Consider the following 22006-nt stretch of genomic DNA (forward strand, 5'->3'; position numbering starts at 1 on the left):
GGAGAGGCCGCTGCATGATTATTGCATCAATAGACTTTGACGCAGCAACATTTGAGACAACAGACCCCAAAAAACGGGAGTCGCGTCAAACAGAGGTGCCAAAATACAAAATAAAATGGAGCTGTGGTGGAGCTTAATGACAAAAACTAAACTTTCATACATTCGTTTTCCACCCCTTACCTAAGACTATATCTGTCTTTGTGGCGAGGCCCTGCCACACTTATACTGTGGGTTCCCAAGATGATCCCAAACCATCCGGGAGAGGTAGTCCTTCCAGCGAATGTTGGGTCTTCTCCTAGCTGGTTGTGCCCGTTAAACCTCCACAAGGAGGCCTCCGTATCAAATGCCCGAACCACCTCAGTTGGCTCCTATCAATGCGGAGGGTCGGCAGCTCCATTCCTACTGCCTCCCAGATGTCTGTGCTTCTCATCCAGCGTCTGAGGGAAAGCCCAACCACCCTGTAGAGAAGCTTATTTCGGCCGTGTGTATCCTCAATTTCATTCTTTCAGCCATTGCCCAAAGCTCCTGACCATAGGTGAGGGTAAGACTGTAGGTCGACTGGCAAATCGACAGCTTTTCATTCTAGCTTAGCTCCCTCTTCACCACTACAGATTGGTGCCATTTTTACAGTACAGTGTCCCCGTGTTGTGATGTGAAATTTTGCGTACAAGTTGATAAATATTTTGTATGTCTTTGTTATTTAGACAAAGCAAATGTAATGTTAGTATTACATTATTGATAATAAGAGCAATGGTTTAAGAAAACCCACTTTTTAGGAATGAGTCTTTTTGTAATTGTATGACAAGGTTGGGGTGAAGTGCCTCAAACAAGTTTGGTAAGTGTTTCTCTGCAGGACCCTCTCTCAGCCCCTACAGGAAAGCCAGGCTGCCTAACTGCCAAGCTTTACCTTAACAAATGGTTTTGGGGTGGCAGGTGTGAAGGTGTTTTTTCCCTCCATTGGCCTAAAGTATGGCTATTTGGAATTGGCTTGTAATAAAAGCCTTTAAGTACCATAAGGCCCTATTGGCTCTAGGGGTTGGACAAAAAAACCTATAAATTTGCTTGCTTTACCCAGCTGTCTCTGTTACCAAACTGATGAAAGACCATCTCAAACACACCATGAACTGAAAAGGACAACACAATGAGCAGCCATATTGAGACAGGCATGCGCTCTGTTCTGAAGAAAGCTGACCTCAAATGATGGCTTAACTAGAGACATTTTAAGTAACTAACAAATCTGTGTGCCGCCTGAAACTACACATCAGCACTTAGAAGGTTATATGGTTGCCAATATTCAAATTTACTTTGCATATTGTTATTATTTATAAATAATTGGGCGGAGTGGTGGCTCTGAGGCTAAGGGTCTTTGCTGGTATCCAGAAGGTTGCCGGTTCGAATCCCTGCCACTGCCAAAAGAGATCCTACTCTACTGGGCCCTTAAGCAAGACCCTTAACCTGTAATTGCTCCAGGGGTGCTGTACAATGGCTAACCCTGGCTCTTACCCCAAGGGGTAAGCGAAAACGAACAAATTCCTAATACAAGAAATTGTATAAGGCGAAATAAAGAACAACAAAAAAAAAAGTTTAAATTGTAACTTCAGCTTGTCATTTACTGAACCTAATTGCCTGAGGTTATACATGCAGAAGTGAAGGTGGGGAGAAGTTATAAACGACAATATCTTACAAACGGTGGTAAGTCTGTGAGATTCTGAGAAAAGCTACACATTAATAATACAAAAGGGGAAAGTAGAGTAATACAAGACAAAACACCCCGTCACTGCACTGGGGTATTGGGGTCCACATTCAGGCCACGGGGTAAATGCCCTCTGCTGGCCTCACCCACACCTCTTCCTGCAGCAGTCCAAACTTTTCCCAGATGCTCTCCCATCCAAGTACTGGCCGGGCCTGTACAAGCTTAGCTTCAGGTGGGTGACCTCTTCTGAAGCACATGTGGTATAACAGTAGAAATGACATTCCCAGCCCACTCAAAACAAAATAATTAAACCCCTAATACATTTTTAATGTTGTCCATCTAGTAGCAACAAGATTTAAAGAGAAGTGTCTTTAATTTTCACCAGTGTTGTAGAAGCACAAACAACTTGCGTCCGGTTGTTCCAAACCTGAGAAACCACCGCAGAAATTCCCATAACACACATCATAGATGGCGGGGACAGGCAAAATGTTGGAAGACCCTGACTTGAGGGAGAACCAATGGGCTCAGGAAAAGTTCAAAAAGATGGACAGTTTTTATGTTGTAATCTCTGCAGGATTTTTTTGGGGAAGCCCAGCATACAGAGAATGACACTAGTCAAGACGCCATGAAATAAAAGTGTGAACCGATTAGAATCCGATGGGTGTTCAAAGTTTTAATAAGCACCCCAGATACTAAAAATTACTTCTTATCGGGGGACGTGAAGTGTGAAACCACTTCTGACACCTAACGTTTCTAATCACCGAGGATGGGTTTGGATTAATTGGCTGTTAATATCGGTATGAGTGATGGTAGACTTTTGATCTGACTAGATGTGCCCACAAGAAGAGCTTCTGATGTGCTGCAAACCAGGGTTCTGAAAATCACACAAACGTCGTAGGACTTGAATGAGAGCAGCACGGTCATCAAGAGCAGCCTGGAAACCAATCTGTACATCATGTGAATCACAATGTATAGACACACCCTAACGCTGATTGGAGAAATTCACCTAAAGCATTTTTATTACAGTGAATTTGCTGGGTTTGCCCATGACCTTGTTTGCCAAATGTTCCCTTAAAATTTGCCCTTTGGTCAGCTTAGAGGACCTTTTTTTTTTCCCCAGAGCCCCTTGATGTTTTGTAAGGCCAGTGTGACATCACAGAACCGTTAGCAGCCAATGTTGAGATGAGGAATGGCGCTACCTGATCTGCACTACCATGCCTGATTTGCTGAACTTTCTTGCACGTTGTGACCAATCGCACTACGCCTTCTTTCTCTGGCGGCAAGTTCAGCGACTGAACAAATACATTTTTAAACAGATCGTAGCCATTGCAAAGCCGTTCAGAGTCGCACTGTCCTAGGACGGTGGTTTGTTTGTTTTATCGCGGTGTAAAATGCAATGCATTTTGCCAAGTTCTCCAAACATTTCCTTTGTGTTGTTTTTGCCAAAAACTTGAGGGGGAGAGAATTTGGTGGCATTTGCTCATCACTAATCACGAGACCCCCATGACAAAGGAGAAGGACCCCCATTACCCTTTGAACCTCTTCATGTTTTCTTCAGTTATTGTTTTTAATCCAGATGTGCACTACAAAGAGAGCTGATTATCCACTTTCCCATTACAACTCTGCTACCGACTCGTGCCATTTTACATCTAGAAACGTTCTCAAGTGTGTGTGCTTCACTACCAAGCAGGGAAAATAAATCTTAGATGTACTGGGAACAGGCGACGGTAATCTGATGAGCCCTTTCGAGTGATAAGGGAAATCTGTTGCATGTTATCACATTTATTTTCTGTCCTTTTCCTCCGTTCAGAGGTTTGGAGCTTTGAATCATTTAGGCTGTCATTGTTAATAAAAATCCATCCTCTTAGAGAATCCACACTTTCCAGGGTGCCGAAGTCAGTAATGTCAGCATTGAAATCAGTCCTTGAGGTGATGCCAATTCTCATATCAAGTAATAAACCCAGCTGTTTATCATATAGTGCCTTTCATCAGCCAAAAGCCACATTTTCCATTAACAGCTGTAGCAGTGCTATCGCTGGAAGGACTCCAATTCCCAGCAGCCCCAAAGGGTTTTGCCCTCATTGGATGTCTGAAATGGGGATGATGGGGACAAGAAGGCTCAGCGGGAAACTTGAAAAGGAGCCGGCGAAGCAGTTAGAGGGGGTCTGTGTTCTGTGTATCTCGGGTGTCCCATCCTACGTAACCACTGTAAAGTCATTGGTACCCTCAATCTTTTCTCGCAAGGATGAATGGAGGGACGTCTCAAGCCTGCCTGTCGTGTGCATAGTGGTCGATTAGTCGTTGTGCGTCTTTGGAGGGAGCGCTCCCACAAATCTCACCCCTACCAGTATGACTGTTTAGTTCATTTATTACAGAAGTTATTCCCAGGATCGACATCGTCATCTTTATTCCATACCATTTGATCCGTTTCTGCCGCATTGGGACTGTGATAAGGACATTGTTGTGAGTGTTTATTGTTGTGGTTGATTTTTGTGTTAATATTTGTATCGCCGAAAGGGGAAGAGGAGGATTATCTGATTTTTGTGGTTGTTGAATTGATTTTCACTCAATATATTTCACAAACTTGTTTGATTTGTGTCTCTGTCTCTGAGAGTGTGTGGGTTGGGTGTGTTCCTGGAATGCCCACTGAAAAAATAAATAAATCGCCATCCTATCGACGGTGTGAATCTGAGCAGCAGCGGACCGCAACACGACTGACACCCTTATTCAAAGCAACTTCTAACACTTGAGAGACCAGTTGGTTACGTTTCTTTTCTGTTTTTCCAGTGGAACACCGGAAAGTGACGTGACCTGCTCACAGTCACATGGTGTCAGTAGTGGGATATGAACCTGCAACCTCCGGGTCTGAGGTCCAAAGCCTTGACCACTACACCACACTGCCTACATTTTGTGCATATTGATAATTACTTGCCAAAATGTCATAGTCGCCTAAACACACATCTTTGTGATGGATGAAATGGAAACTCCAAAAAGTCAGTCAGAGCCTGATGGGGAGTTGAACCCAAGTGTGAGCTGTGAGGCCACTCTGGTAACTGCTATGCCCGAGTGCTCTCCAGAAAATACAAACAAAATGGAAAAAAAATAAATAGATATGAAAGTCAACCTGCCAAAGTGCTAAGGCGCGCTGTCTATAGGGAGATTTGAGACAAACCAGGGCCTAAATGGAATCTTTTATGACGCCACTTTATTGTTCTTACTGTTGATGTGGTAGGCGCCCTTTAACCAAAGTGGTTTACGCGTGTGCATTCTGAGCTTCCATTACAACTGACTCCTTATCCTGTACTTCAGACTTTAAAGTACAGTAAATCTAGAGATATGAAAGCTCATGCAGCTCATTTAGAACTGTCTGACAAGACAAGCTCATCTTTGGGGATATGGAAGAAAAAAAAAAACACAGAAGATTTGATGGAGAACCTGCAGACTCCACATTGGGGACTTTGAACCCAGGGTGCTGCATCTGTAAGGCAGTAGCAGTAAACAGCTGAGCCACCAGGGAAAAAAAAGTCTAACCTGCTGATCCCAGCAATCATCGGGCACAGAGCAGGAATAAAACTTGGACAGCCCATCACAGGGTGAACACACACACACACACACACGGGCCAATGTAATAAGAACACTTCACCTAACCAGCATGGCTTTGGACTGCAGGAGGAAAGCTAAACAAACACAAGGAGAACATGCAGGGAGCACTCGGGACTTGAACCTCTGTCTGTTGTTGTGAGGGAGCAGCGCTACCACTATAGGACCATATATTATATTATATTGTATAATATCATGTATCAATCTGATTATAATATAACGTAATACAATGTAATATAACATAATATAGTACATTATATTTTATTATTTGTTGTTGTCTGTGCCACCCCACATTATAGATGAAATAAACTTTCAGAGAGAGGTGTGCAGCAACGCCTTAGCACTGCAAGAAGAGCAAAGTTGGAAGACCTTAACGTGTCACTGTGCAGAAAAATGGAAATGTAAGGAAAAGGCCAATTAGAATTTGTTTATTTATTTTTTGGTGCCCTTTTGCCTTTTTAGAATTTAAAAGCAATGAAATTATGCTGTTGATGAAAATGCCGACTGAAATGGCACACTTTGTAGTCCACATTATTACGGATGAGGAGACCTTTAGATGAGCACCGCCTGAGGGCACCTGGAAGTCATCTGAGTGGTCGCCTCTGGAAGCTGCGTGTTTTCTCTTTAATGGCTTTCACTTTTTGTCCTTGGTTATAGTGAGAGAGAAACATTATTTACATTTTACTCATTATCTGTTTATCATGTTCTGTCTATCTATCTATCTATCTATCTATCTTATAGTGCCTTTCTTTATCTATCTGTCTATCCTGCCTACTATACTAAAATTAGAATCTAACTATCTAATGGCGTCTTCCCTATTTACTGTATTGCCATAAGATCGATTTAATATAGATACATAAAACAGTAAATAATTAAGATATAAATATGGAAAACAACATAAGATAAATATAAAAGACACTATATAATAAAGGCATCTCTTTCATATCTATCTTTCTGTCTATTTTATAGTGCTTTTTATATGTATCTATCTACCTTATGGCGTCTTGCCTATTTACATTATTATATAGTGTCTTTCATATCTATCTGTCTTACGGTGCCTTCCCTATTTATTTATTTATTATATTTTATATTTTGCATCCAACTACCTATCTATTGTAATAAAACAAAGACAGTCTGCACAGTGAGCTGGAGTAATCATCTGGTGTTCCCTGTTTTTAAAAAGGGCAAAGAAATGAAGAAAACTTTTTAAAAGGCTCTGGTAGATTGCAAATCAGGACATTGCCTTAACTCGCGAGATTCCTTGAATAAACACTTCTGAGAAGGAGCTCTGTCTGTGCCCAGTCACAGGTTCAAACTGAATTGTCAACTTCCAGTGGCCAAGGTGGTCATGTAGTGACCTCCCGGAAGGGGCACGGCCTCTGGAACAGGTCAGGAGGTGAAGGCAAATGTCTTCCGGCTAACATTCATCCAAACTGCAAATGGAAAAGGAGAACATGGTGATGGCAGTGCCCTCTCTTGTTTTTAGAGTGGTATTACATACCTTGCAAGAGCCCTGAAGTTGTCCCCTTACCATAGGAGCACTACCATGTCTGCCTGTCTGTCTACTGTATCTTTTGGTGTCTTCCCTATGTATGTCTTTATCATATAGTGCCTTTCTTGTCTGTCTGTCTGTCTGTCTACTGTATCTTTTGGTGTCGTCCCTATGAATGTCTTTATCAAATCCATCCATCCATTATCCAACCTGCTATATCCTAACTACAGGGTCACGGGGGTCTGCTGGAGCCAATCCCAGCCAACACAGGGCACGAGGCAGGAAACAAAACCCGGGGCAGGGTGCCGGCCCACCGCAGTCTTTATCATATAGTGCCTTTCATATCTTTTTGTCTATATGTCTATCTACTGTATCTTGTAGTGTTTTCCCTATTTGTCTTTATTATATAATGTCTTTCATTATATAATATCTGTCTATTTGTATATCTGTTCAGTTCAAATCAATTTATTCTTATGCAGCACACTTTTTCACTTACAAGGCTAGCACACTATGCACTAATTACAAATACAATATGAGAATACAATTCAGCATCCGCACAAAACATAGAGGATTAGTGAGGACGCACCAATTCTGTATACTGTACAGAGAGGGGAAAAGGAAAGGTCAAATTCCGGCTATTAAAGGTCAGCCGTTTTCAGAGAAGGGCCGTTTCACAGGTAAATGGCAACAATTTAATTCTGCTAAAAAAGCTCTGAAAACGGGTTCTCCATGACAACATCCAGTCCAAGGCAGACCAAGTGCCCGACACTGAGAGAAAGAGAGAGAGAGAATGAAAATTAAAGTGGCAGTGTAATGGCAGATCAAAAAGAGAATTGTGAGTGTATCCAGTGATCTACCTAATTAACTAGCATATAGCGCCTTGGCATATAGCACCTCTAATATCCGTCGTTTCTCTCTAGAGCGCCCATCATGCCTGTATGTTCACTACCATCGTAGGCTCTCTGACTTGATATTCCAGTAATATAAACGGGCGCCGCTGTCCCACCCAAAATTCAATTTGAAAAATGCGAAGAGCCTTGCAGAAAGGTGAATGTAAAAGCGAGCGTCTCATCTGCGGCAGGTCTAAAACAGAAGACTCTAATTAGCCGTATCCTAAAAGGCCGGCACGTCGTCTTATTATCTAGCCGGGATGATTTATTGCCCGACTGTAAACAGTTTATATTAAGGTGTGTGGCGCAAAAGTAGCAGGTCATAATTTCCTGGCAGGGTTGGAAGTTAAAAAGACTTTTTAAAAGCCAGGCAGCGTTTGATTCATTCCCCCCGACTCCCGGAGTTTGTGACATGGAAAATGTGCGAGTTCGGGAGTAAAGTGGCCCTTGAAAGGTTCGGGTAAAATATCAGCCATCGATCTGTAAAATGAAGGGGCCGAGTGAGTCTCGGGACCTGCTAGCTGAGCACGTCGTGATGCTGCCCGCGCGTCTAAATTCGGGTTCTTACTCCTTACTTTATGTGCCTTGATGTATTCTGTTTGGCTTTAAAATGACCCACGGTGGGCGAAAATAAACAGATTGCGATTTGGGGAATGTATACTTCAAAAGGGCGGCGGACATGCAGGTCTTTGTGACAAATGTAAGCAGAACCTAACCAATACACGACAGTTTGAAACAAAATCATTACAGTCTCATTACAAGTGGGAAAAAAAGACAACTGGTAAGATCTCCCATTGGAGGAATAACACGGCCATGCAGGTAAGAAAAGACAGGCATTGCCAAAGGGAACCAAAGAGTTCCTGTTCAATGGAGACCCCGGGCTGCTTGTGCTTCCTGGTCACTTTCATGTGTTGTGTTTTGGCCGCACAACAGGAACTGCAAGCTTTATGCGAAGCATGTGACGTGAAAAGTGAGGTGCGTTTCGGAGTCCACGGGGACCCCCTCATCTTTAACACTTATTGCTTCATTGTGGTCAGGGAGACGGCTAAGAAGTGAGGTGCGTTTGGAGCTTCACGGTGGACACTCCCAACCTTATTGCTTCAAAGCAAAAACACAAGTTGATGGGGGGAGATAGCAAATATATGTAAACGATTCTACTCCATGTCTTTGATAGGCGCTAATTAATATAATATAATCTAGCATATAAACATCTATGTGTGAAAGTGTGTCTCTGTCACAAGTACAAGGAAGTGCAAGGCTACAGCATGAAGCTGAAAGAAAGCGAGTGAGTCACCAAAGTGAAAATGCAGACGAAAGAGAAGCTCACTTTGCCGCTAACACAAAAGCGCGGCGAACACATCGGCAAAATGAAACCTCCGAGGGGAGAGAAACTCGCTTAGCCGCTGATAGACAAGGGAGTTGAGCACCGCCGACTCTGCATTCCCATTTTTTTTCTGACGATTTCATTAGTTTCTAGGGAACCTGGCTTTTTACAGCACGGGCTCACACAGCTAATATAATATAATATAATATATAATAAAGTGCTTGAAGTGGGCCAGTAGCCCCTCCATGTGCTGTGCCAGGACTTCTCTGTTCTGCCCTCATGAACGCTGCCATTACTTTTATGCGTTCCGACACCCGAGTAGGGTGCCAGCCCACCGCAGGGCACACACACACACACACACACCAAGCACACACTAGGGACGATTTAGGATCGCCAGTGCACCGAACCTGCATGTCTTTGGACTGTGGGAGGAAACCCACACAGACACGGGGAGAACATGCAAAGTCCACGCAGGGAGGACCCGGGAAGAGAACCCGGGTCTCCTAACTGCGAGGCAGCAGCGCTACCACTGTGCCACCGTGCCGCCTAAGCATAGTATACATATAAAAATAGAACATATTCATATTGTATTGATCTTCTCTTGTTTATGTAGTTTTTATTTTTTGTATATGTCGCATGGCACTTGTCACTCTACTGTACTGTGTTTCCTTGTTTTGGGCCTGTATGTTGGTTACAAGACACATTAAATAATCTAAGAAAAATACAATAAGGGGTAGTACATTAGTGTTTGGTTATACCTTATATTTTGTATTTATATATTTCATTCTTGTAGTTCATTATAATTGTCTGTTGCGTTTTGACATGGATGCTGTGCATTACTTATTACAGTGTGTTATTTCTGTATTGTATACTGTGCTAAGATTTAATGAAATATACTGATTTTGGTTCTGCTTACTATTTTCTGTTGATTTACTTTTCAGGTTGTTATTATCATAACATGTCTTGCATCTTTCACTTTTTGTGTATTTCTTGGTGATAAATGTAAAATTTCAAAAGTGATAAATCACGAGGACACACATTGAGCCGATTTACATCCTGCAATGCAGATTTGTGGAGTTTTAATTGCATTTTTCTTCAATTCTGTTTCATTTGTCCTTATTAGAAATCAATACATTGAAATCGTATTCCCAAAAGGTTCAATTCTTTCCCCCCTCTGGAATCATTCTAAGTGAAATAATATTGATTTCCTATTAGAAGCTTATTATAAATTTAGTATAAGTTTCTTTGGATTAAATTGCGTATGCATCATTAATCAGAAGATGAGCGCCTACTTAGTCGGACATGAAATAAAGTTCATTATTTTAAAGTGTTAATCTGAAATCTTTAATGGCAAAGACGAGGGGCTCTGGGGGGCTTTCAAGGATTGTGGCCTGACAGGACCCGCGTCTGATCCTCATTCTTAATTGTAGGATAATCTGTTTGATTAATAAATGGGCCAGCTAATGATGTCATATAAATTAACCTCGGCGGAGATGATGATGGCTTATTCTGCATGTTTACCGTCGACTGCCATTTGAATAAAGAAAAATGTTTGACAGGTATTACTAATAAAATGAAGAAGAAAAAAAAAAAACAAGAAAATTAAAAACTGTGAAATGGGTGCGTTTCCAGAAAATCTGGAGAAACAATTGGACCGTGCAGGTCAAATTGAAATCTGAGCTAAGATCAATGAGGCATTGAGAAAGGGACATTAAAAAGCCACACAGAATGACGAGGTGCGTATATTAAATGGCATAAACCGTGGAAATACCCAGGAACAGTTTAACATAGTTTGGTCATGATTTATTATACATGAGAGCAACGGGACTCCCTGGGAAAATATAAATTATAAAGACAGGCAAATTATGTTGAGTTGAAGAGAAACTGCAGTGCAGATGAAGCACAATGTGAGCGCAGCACAAGGGGACAAACGGCACGCCGGCAAGGAGACAAACGTCCGTTACACTCGGCAGCTGCCGTCCTGCTGAGCACGTGTCCTAGCATTGGCTATGGAGTCCTGGAGAATAAGAGACTAAGTCCATCCATCCATTATCCAACCCGCTATATCCTAACTACAGGGTCATGGGGGATCTGCTGGAGATAAATCCAGCCAACATAGGGTGCGAGGCAGGAAACAAACCCCGGGCAGGGCGCACACACACACACACACGCACACCTACACCCCAAGCGCACACTAGGGACAATTTAGAATCACCAATGCACCTAACCTGCATGTCTTTGGACTGTGGAAGGAAACCCAGGTAGACACTGGGAGAACATGCAACCTCAAGGGTCTACGTGACATTCTCAATCGTGTGTAATGCAATACAGGAGGGCTGGTAGGGTGGAGCCTACTGTAGCACAGCGCAAGGCAGGACCCCAGTCCAGGACAGGGCCCTCCCGGTGCAAACTCGCACATACAGGGCCGATTTGAAATTAACAGTCAGTCAAATTCCATACGACCGGATTCAGGATATCCAACTCGGCATGTTCCAGCTGACTGAGGCACTGTTTCAGTAGTTTCAGATAGCAGGTGGGTTATGTTCCCTCGCACCCTTTATGGAAGCTCTACACGTCTGTATTTTTCATCTGTGAATCATGATGCTTGATACTTTAAGGTAGAACCCCACATTCGTCATTCATTGTATTCTCCGTTACACACCAACTATCAGCTTGTATGTTACTCGCAACCATTCATCAGTACAAAAAATTTGAAGGAACTTTGGGGTGGGAGGAGGCCCCCCTGGCGGTCTGAAAGTGACCTGATGTATAGAAACAATATATGAGCAAGAAGGGTGGGGAGGGTGAATGGGGCTGAGTGGGAGTTAGTGACCCCTTGGAGGTCAGAAAGTGCGATGCTATCCAGAAACAGTGCATTGTGGGGGAAAGTGTCGGAACGCATAAAAGTAATGGCAGTGTTCATGAGGGCAGAACAGAGAAGTCCTGGCACAGCACATGGAGGGGCTACTGGCCCACTTCAAGCACTTTATTATATATTATATTATATTATATTAGCTGTGTGAGCCTGTGCTGTAAAAAGCCAGGGTCCCTAGAAACTAATGAAATCGTCAGGAAAAAAAAATGGAAATGCAGAGTCGGCGGTGCTCAACCCCCTTGTCTATCAGCGGCTAAGCGAGTTTCTCTCCCCTCGGAGGTTTCATTTTGCCGATGTGTTCGCCTCGCTTTTGTGTTAGCGGCAAAGTGAGTTTCTCTTTCGTCTGCATTTTCACTTTGGTGACTCACTTGCTTTCTTTCAGCTTCATGCTGTAGCCTTGCACTTCCTCGTACTTGTGACAGAGACACACTTTCACACATAGATGTTTATATGCAAGATTATATTATATTAATTAGCGCCTATCAAAGACATGGAGTAGAATCGTTTACAAATATTTGCTATCTCCCCCCATCAACTTGTGTTTTTGCTTTGAAGCAATAAGGTTGGGAGTGTCCACCGTGAAGCTCCAAACGCACCTCACTTCTTAGCCGTCTCCCTGACCACAATGAAGCAATAAGTGTTAAAGATGAGGGGGTCCCCGTGGACTCCCAAACGCACCTCACTTTTCATGTCACATGCTTCGCATAAAGCTTGCAGTTCCTGTTGTGCGGCCAAAACACAACACATGAAAGTGACTAGGAAGCACAAGCAGCCCGGGGTCTCCATTGAACAGGAACTCTTTGGTTCCCTTTGGCAATGCCTGTCTTTTCTTACCTGCATGGCCGTGTTATTCCTCCAATGGGAGATCTTACCAGTTGTCTTTTTTTTATTACTTGTAATGAGACACTAACTGTGCTTTTTGTTTTTATTCCCCGTAACCTATCAGCCCCAGAGTCATAACCAGACATCCCACAATTTGAAGCTTAAAATCCCCCATTGCTGTTGGATTGTGTCAAGAATGGAATGAGAATAGCTTGCTGTGTTTGCTCGGTGAGATGTCATCTTCTTCTTTTGGCTGCTCCCATTAGGGGTTGCCACAGCGGATCATCATCTTCCATATCTTTCTGTCCTCTGCATCTTGTTCTGTCACACCCATTACCTGCATGTCCTCTCTCACCACATCTGTAAACTTTCTCTTAGGCCTTCCTCTTTTCCTCTTCCCTGGCAGCTCTATCCTTAGTATCCTTCTCCCAATATACCCAGCATCTCTCTTCTGCACATGTCCAAACCAATGCCATCTTGCCTCTCTGACTTTGTCTCCCAACCGTCCCACTTGAGCTGACCCTCTAATATCCTCATTTCTAATCCTCTCCATCCTCGTTACACCCAATGCAAATCTTAGCATCTTTAACTCTACCACCTCCAGTTCTATCTCCTGCTTTCTGGTCAGTGCCACGGTCTCCAACCCATATAACATAGCTGGTCTCACTACAGTCCTGTAGACCTTCCCTTTCACTCTTGCTGATACCCATCTGTCACAAATCACTCCTGACACTCTTCTCCACCCATTCCACCCTGCCTGCACTCTCTTCTTCACCTCTCTTCCACAATCCCCATTACTCTGTACTGTTGATCCCAAGTATTTAAACTCATCCACCTTTGCCAACTCTACTTCCTCATCCTCACCATTCCACTGACCTCCCTCTCATTTACACACATGTATTCTGTCCTGTTCCTACTAACCTTCATTCCTCTCCTCTCTAGAGCAGATCTCCACCTTTCCAGGGTCTCCTCAACCTGCTCCCTACTATCGCTACAGATCACAATGTCATCAGCAAACATCACAGTCCACGGGACTCCTGTCTAATCTTGTCTGTCAACCTGTCCATCACCATTGCAAATAAGAAAGGGCTCAGAGCCGATCCCTGATGTAATCCCACCTCCACGTTGAATGCATCTGTCACTCCTACCGCAGACCTCACCACGGTCACACTTCCCTCATACATATCCTGTACAACTCTTACATACTTCTCTGCCACTCCCGACTTCCTCATACAATACCACAGCTCATCTCGAGGCACCCTGTCATATGCTTCCTCCAGGTCCACAAAGATGCAATGCAACTCCTTCTGCCTTCTCTAACCTTCTCCATCAACACCTTCAGAGCAAACATCTCATCTGTGGTGCTCTTTCTTGGCATGAAACCACACTGCTGCTCACTAATCATCACCTCACTTAACTGAGTTTCCACTACTCTTTCACATAACTTCATGCTATGGCTCATCAATTTTATCCCCCTGTAGTTGCTGCAGTCCTGCACATCCCCCTTATTCTTAAATATCGGCACCAGTACACTTCTTCTCCACTCCTCAGGCATCCTCTCACTTTCCAAGATTCCATTAAACAATCTGGTTAAAAGCTCGACTGCCATCTCTCCTAAACACCTCCATGCTTCCACAGGTATGTCATCTGGACCAACGGCTTTTCCATTTTTCATCCTCTTCATAGCTGTCCTTACTTCCTCCTTGCTAATCTGTTGCACTTCCTGATTCACTATCTCCACATCATCCAACCTCTTCTCTTCTCTCATTCTCTTCATTCATCAGCCTCTCAAAGTACTCTTTCCATCTGCTCAACACACTCTCTTCGCTTGTGAGTACATTTCCATCTTTATCCTTTATCATCCTAACCTGCTGCACATCTTTCCCAGCTCGGTCCCTCTCTGTAGCCCACCGGTCCTTTTCTCCCTCCTTAGTGTCCAACCTCTCATACAACTCATCATATGCCTTTTCTTTAGCCTTCGCCACCTCTCTCTTCACCTTGCGCCTTATCTCCTTGTACTCTTGTCTACTTTCTGCATCTCTCTGACTATTCCACTTCTTCTTCTTTGCCATCCTCTTCCTCTGTATACTCTCCTGTATTTCCTCATTCCACCACCAGGTTTCCTTTTCCTCCTTCCTCTTTCCAGATGTCACGCCAAGCACCCTTCTTGCTGTCACCCTTACTACATCTGCTGTAGTTTCCCAGATGTCTGGTAATTCACTGCCACCCAGTGCCAGTCTCGCCTCCTCCCTAAACTCAACCTTGCAGTCTTCCTTTTTCAACTTCCACCATTTAATCTTTGGCTCTGCCCTCATTCTCTTCCTCTTCTTGATCTCTATCATCCTACAGACCACCATCCTATGCTGCTTAACTACACTTTCCCCTGCCACCACTTTGCAGCCTTCAATCTCCTTCAGATCGACTCTTCTGCATAGGATGTAATCTACCTGTGTGCATCTTCCTCCACTCTTGTACGTAACCCTATGTTCCTCCCTCTTCTTAAAATACGTATTCACCACAGCCATGTCCATCCTTTTGGCAAAATCCACCATCCTCTGATCTTCTTCATTCCTCTCCTTGACACCATACCTACCTATCACTCCTTGTCTCCACTGTTCCCTTCACCAACATGCCCATTGAAATCCTCTCCAATCACCACTTTCTGTCCCATGGGTACACTGTTCATCACTTCATCCAACTCACTCCAAAAATCTTCTTTCTCCTCCATTGCACACCAAAGTTACGGTTCATCATCACGCATCATAATAATTACTCTGCCCGACACTCTTTTTACCTCCAAAACACTCTTGACATGCTGTTCCTTCAGAATAACTCCTACCCCATTTCTCCTCCCATCCACACCATGATAGAACAATTTGAATCCACCTCCGATCCACCTGGCCTTACTCCCCTTCCATTTAGTCTCTTGTATGCACAAGATGTCAGCCTTTCTTTTCTCCATCATATCTGCTAACTCTCTCCCCTTACCAGTCATACTGCCAACAGTCAAAGCTCCTACCCTCCGTTCCACTCTCTTTACTTTCCTCCTCTCCTCCTGCCTCTGGACACGTCTCCCCCCTCTTCTTCTCCTCCTTCTTCTTCTTCTTCAGCCAACAGTAGACCAATTTCTGCCAGCACCCCATTGGCTAACAGTACTAGTGGCGGTTGCTGTTAACCCGGGTCTCGAATGATCCGGTATGGAAATTTGTATTGTTGTCCGCATATTGATTTGGCAAAATTTTACACCGGATGCCCATCCTGACGTAACCATCCCCATTTATCTGGGCTTGGGACCAGCACAAAGAAACACACTGGTTTGTACATCCCCTGTGGCTGGGGTTTTGCTGGGTGAGATGTATGAAATATTATGCAAATGGGTCCCAGGTCTTCCCTGCATGGAGTTTGCATGTTCTCCCAGTGTCTATGTGGGTTTCCTCCCACAGTCCAAAGACTTGCAGGTTAGGTGCATTGGCGATTCTAAATCGTCCCTAGTGTGTGCTTGGTGTGCGTGTGTTTGTGAGTGTGTGTGTGTGTGCACGCCCTGCGGTGGGCTGGCACACTGCCCAGGGTTTGTTTCCTGGCTTGCATCCTGTGTTGCCTAGGATTGGCTCCAGCAGACCACCGTGACCCTGTAGTTAGGATACAGCGGACTGGATGATGGATGGATGGATTATGCAAAAGAAAGGTTATTTTTTAAAGTCCCTTACATTGTAAACTCTTAAGTGGTCCATGTGCACGTCGGTGGTCTCCTGTCCTCACAGACCAGAAAGGCACATTAAAGGAGAGTAATTACGAGTGACTTCATATATGCATTACAGGCACGTTAAGTGTCCCAGTGTCACTATTCTCTTCGGTCATTGTCCCTTTCCATGCACAGAAAATCCCGTTTTTGTGAAGGAGCGTCGTTGCTTGAGTCAAAAGTGCTGAATGCTTAACATACACACCAGGAGCAAAAAAATCGCAAAATTATTATTAACCAGTAATGGCGCATTGCACGATAACATGCAGTGAATACACTTGACTTGAGCATTCCTAGTCTTCATTCTCTTTCTCTGTGCGTTTATCATTCGTTTGCTCAGAGGTTGATGCGCTTGCTGTTTCCAGAGCAGCTCTCCTTTTCTCCACCCTAGCGACCCGCTTCTTCTCTACTTTCGCCGGCATCTCTTCACGTTAAAACTGATTAAGGCAACAACAACAACATTTATTTATTTAGTTAACACATTTTCATACAAACAATGTAGCTCAAAGGCAGAGTTTGTGTTGCAGTTACTTAGTACGTTTTATTTAATTTTTTCACTTAAGTTGGCACTTAAGTCTTCAACCTGCACGGCGCCCCGCCCTGCTGTCTGCTGCCGTGAGTTGATTCTACAATTAAATAAAATAAAAATAAAAAAAGTAATAACCGTGGCGGTCAATCATCACCCCGAAAGCGGATAGTAGACGTCACGTAGTATATGTGTATCAAATTTCAGGTCAATAGTTCAAACGGTTTGCGAGCTACAGGCGATTTAAAATCCTGGACAGACAAACAGACAGCCACGGTAGCGTATTCTATATAAGGATAAAGCATACAAAGACACGTTACCCACAAACACACACTTAGTAGCACTTGGAACTATTAATCTACATTTGAATATATCTGAATATTTTTTTATTTTTTAATACTTGTATTCACAGTCTAATTTTTGTGTAATTTGACAGCCCAAGTCAAGGGCCTGCATAGTAAGCTTCCGCACTACCACACCGGCGGTGCCCAGAGCGTCTCTTTCCGCCACTTCTGCTCTCCATTCTTTTGTGTGATTGAGAAACATATGTATTTCTTAAAAAAAAAAAATGGCAATTAGAATAAATGGCTAATTACAACAATCTGTCTAATATCTACTTCTGAATGTTTTATTTAATTCCTTAGTTTTAAGCATACTCATTATTGAGGTAATCATGGCTTGTCATCAGGCCTTGGAGTGGCCGCCTCAGCACTGCTGACTGCGTTCTGGTCCAGCAATCAGGAATCCCAGCAGCTGTTCTTGTTGTTGTCTTTTTTTTTTCTTTTTCTTAAATTAAAGTGACACATTTTTACTATTAAACATTCATTCTTCCATTAGAGTGTGCATTGGATGTGCCTCCTTATGTTCTGCTTCTGCTGTTCCACCCTGGAGGCACTCACATTCACAACTACTCACTGACAGACAATGCAGAGTCACCTGACCAAACCAACACGCCTGTCAATGGACCATGGGAGGGCGCTATCTCTCTCTCTCTCTCTCTCTCTCTCTCTCTCTCTCTTTCTCCATACATAACTACATACTGTAGAAGACCAGCTTGACCCAGACAGACACACAGACTCAAGTCCAAAAGCACACACGTTTATTCTTCTTTTATACAGCACAACACAGCCACAATAAACTCGCACGGCTCAGTCCTTTTACCACTCTCTGTTCTTCTGCCGTCTCCACTCCTCTCTCGCAAGCTCCGTCGTCTTCCACCCGACTCCAGCTCTCAGAGTGGTGGCTGCTGGCTCCTTTTATAGCCCACCTGGAAGTGCTCCCAGGTGTTTGACCAATCTGATGAAAGGACCCTTCTACCTGACAATTCCTGTGCTCCTCCAGCAGAGATGACTTTACCTTAGGCAGCCAAAACAACTTGGCAGGTGGGCAGTGGCACCAATACCACATTTGAGTACTGAGAAGAGAAACGGAATAGGGGAGGGTTAGTAACAGATTATAACTATCATATTATTTATGTTTTAGTGCTAATGACTAACAGAGATGTAGCAGTATGTACAGTTATTCAGCAGCTCTAGTCAGGGTGTGCTAAACTGAAGTAGTGAGTCTTCGGCCGGGATTTGAAAGCTGAGACTGAAGGGGCATCTCTGACTGTAGTCCACTCACTTCCCTTAGCCCATCAGACATTTTGGCAATAGTCCCACCTTCATGTTGTCTTCTTTGTATGGATGTTCAGTGTTTCATACCACTGATGGCTTTGTGAAAGGTGCTCTAGAGTCTTAACGTCTGTTATCACGTTGAGCGGTCTCCTTATTGGTGTTTTCTGTTCTCTTGCAGATAACACTTTTTTCTTTCTCTCTTTCATTTCGAATGAACATCTCCCGATGAATTCAGCACTCAGCACATTTCCAGAAGGCGTGACAACAAGAAAAAAAACGGTGGCCCAAATGTATCAGGAAATGGCCCTCCTAACGAGCAGCACAGAGCGCCCCTTCACCACCACCACCACCACCGCCGCTGCCACCTTCTCATTCAACCATCTGGAGAACCCGCATGAGATTCGCACCAAAAAGGGCATCTTCTACAAAAAGGCCAAAGCCGTCCGTCCGAGGGAGGATTGCTATCATATATCGAACTTAAGCGACAACAGGACCACGTGTGTCATAATCAACGTTGGCGGGATTAAGTATAGGATTCCTTGGACTACCTTGGACGAGTTTCCACTGACCAGGCTCGGGAAGTTAAAAACGTGCAACAATTACGAGGAGATAATGGACGTTTGTGACGACTACGACGTCAGCTGCAATGAGTTTTTTTTCGACCGCAACCCTAGTGCCTTCAGAACCATCATGACCTTCCTTGCAGCAGGGAAGCTCAGACTTCTCCGAGAGATGTGCGCACTCTCCTTTCGGGAGGAGCTCCTCTACTGGGGCGTTGAGGAGGAGAACCTGGAGTGGTGTTGCCTTCGCAAGTTGCGCCAGAGGGAGGACGAGTACGCAGAGGCTCGGCGGCTAGAAGAAGACTCCTTCCCTGTCGCGGAGGAGCCACCCATTGCCTTTCAGGATGAGGTGCATATGAGCAGCTGCAGGAGGAGACTCAGGGACATGGTGGAGAATCCGCATTCAGGGATCCCTGGGAAAATTTTTGCATGCCTCTCCATCATCTTCGTGGCCATTACGGCGGTGACGCTGTGCATCAGTACGATGCCAGATCTCCGAGAAGAAGAAGAAAAGGTAAGAGCTTGTGGTCTGCTGTCAGAATGGGGGTGGCTGGGGAGGCTAAATCCAAAGGGAGGGAATGCAGTGTGGAGGAATAACTTTAGCAAACTTTATCCAGCTATCCCAGGAGTCTGTGTGTAGTGTCATGCTAGAGTTCTGAAATTGCGTAACCCTATGAGCAGCAATTTGTTGTGCACTTAGTAGTGCAATGGCATCGAGTGTGGCCTTGGCCTCCAGTCAGTGATTGGGAAGACATGACGGTTCGTAGTGATTTTTCTTCTGTGCCTACGGATACCAATGTGAGCAGTTTTTCGTGCAGAATGGAAAACTCACTTCTGAAACTGCATCTGAATTTTTAAGCATCTTCGCACCTTGAGAGGACAGTCTTACATCAACACATCGAATTGTGGCCAGGGAGTTCTCGCCGCTTCGTGAAATGGCCTGCCAAAGTAGCATATACACTGGTCATTTCTAGTAATTCGGACTTTGGCCACACCTCTCGGCCAAAGTGCAAAATGGCCGGCCAATTCAGGAACTGGCAGAACTTTGGGTTTTGGCCATAATATATATAAACTGCTCAAAAAAATTAAAGGAACACTTTGAAAACACATCAGATCTCAATGGGAAAAAGAAATCCTCCTGGATATCTATACTGATATAGACTGGGTAATGTGTTAGGAACGAAAGGATGCCACATCGTTTGATAGAAATGAAAATGATCAACCTACAGAGCCCTGAATTCAAAGACGCCCCAAAAATCAGAGTGAAAAAATGTGGCAGGCTAGTCCATTTTGCCAAAATTGAATTGCAGCAACTCCAAATTGTACGCAGCACTTTGTATGGCCCCTGTGTTCTTGTATACATGCCTGACAACATCGGTGCATGCTTCTAATGAGATGACAGATGGTGTTGTGGAGGATCTCCTCCCAGATCTGGACCAGGGCATCACTGAGCTCCTGGACAGTCTGAGGTGCAACCTGGTGGCATTAGATGGACCAAAACATAATGTCCCAGAGGTGTTCTATTGGATTTAGGTCAGGAAAGTGTGGTGGCCAGTCAATGGTATCAATTCCTTCATCCTCCAGGAACTGCCTGCATACTCTCACCACATGAGGCCAGGAATTGTCGTGCACCAGGAGCCACTGTACCAGCATAGGGTCTGACAATGGGTCCAAGGATTTCATCCTGATACCTAATGGCAGCCAAGGTGCCTTTGTCAAGCCTGTAGCGGTCTGTGTGACCCTCCATGGATATGCCTCCCCAGACAATCATTAACCCACCACCAAACTGCTCATGCTGAATGATGTTACAGGCAGCATAATGTTCTCCATGGCTTCTCCAGACCCTTTCACTTCTGTCACGTGCTCAGGGTGAACCTGCTCTCATCTGTAAAAGCACAGGGCACCAGTGGTGCATCTGCCAATTCTGGTATTCTATGGCGAATGCCAATCGAGCTGCATGCTGCTGGGCAGTGAGCTCAGGGCCCATTAGAGGACATGGGGCCCTTGGGTCACCCTCATGAAGTCTTTCTGGTTGTTTGGTCAGAGACATTGACACCAGTGGCCTGCTGGAGGTCATTTTGTAGGGCTCTGGCAGTGCTCATCCTGTTCCTCCTTGCCCAAAGGAGCAGATACTGGTCCTGCTGATGGGTTATGGACCTTCTATGGCCCTCTCCAGCTCTCCTAGAGTAACTGCTTGTCTTCTAGAATCTCCTCCATGCCCTTGAGACTGTGCAGGGAGACACAGCAAACCTTCTGGCAATGACATGTATTGATGTGCCATCCTGGAGAAGTTGGACTACCTGTGCCAGCTCTGTAGGGTCCAGGTATCGCCTCATGCTACCAGTAGTGACACTGACTGTAGCCAAATGCAAAACTAGTGAAGAAACAGTCAGAAAAGATGAGGAGGGAAAATGTCAGTGGCCTCCACCTGTTAAACCATTCCTGTTTTGGGGGTCATCTCATTGTTGCCCCTCTAGTGCATCGGTTGTTAATTTCATTAACACCACAGCAGCTGAAACTGATTAACAACCCCCTCTGCTACTTAACTGACCAGATTAATATCCCAGAAGTTTCATTGACTTTATGCTATACTCTGATTAAAAAGTGTTCCTTTAATTCTTTTGAGCAGTATATATATCTCTATCCTCTTTAATAAAACCTCTGTGTGTGTGTGTGTGTGTGTGTGTGTGTGTGTGTGTGTGTCTTCTGGTGTAGTGCGCATGCGCGGGGCCACACGGCACATGTTCAATCTCTTCCTGTGCATTCCCTGTGTGTGCAGAGAGACAGACACCCACAGGTGCGTGCGCACGCGAGGCAGACACACACACACAGACAAACACAGGCGCGCGCCAGACAGACCGTCAGATAC

The 22006-nt window shown here is 44.3% G+C and overlaps 1 protein-coding gene across 9 annotated transcripts in view; it reads left to right on the forward strand.

Moving 5' to 3' along the window:
* The window catches only part of kcng2 (potassium voltage-gated channel, subfamily G, member 2), a 155908-nt gene that overhangs the window by 36936 nt on the left and 96966 nt on the right, over window positions 1–22006 (forward strand). For 3 of the 9 annotated variants that reach the window (XM_039736733.1, XM_039736730.1, XM_039736729.1), the window contains exon 2: window positions 18813–19651. In XM_039736733.1, coding sequence (XP_039592667.1) covers window positions 18866–19651 — 786 coding nt within the window. In that variant the 5' untranslated portion in view covers window positions 18813–18865. Of the gene's footprint in view, window positions 1–12820; window positions 12925–18755; window positions 19652–22006 lie in introns of all 9 variants that reach the window. The other 6 variants (XM_039736724.1, XM_039736727.1, XM_039736725.1 and 3 more) reach the window with 3 other exon arrangements.

This window comes from Polypterus senegalus, chromosome 15 (genome assembly GCF_016835505.1).
Source record: "Polypterus senegalus isolate Bchr_013 chromosome 15, ASM1683550v1, whole genome shotgun sequence".
Lineage (NCBI taxonomy): Eukaryota > Metazoa > Chordata > Cladistia > Polypteriformes > Polypteridae > Polypterus > Polypterus senegalus.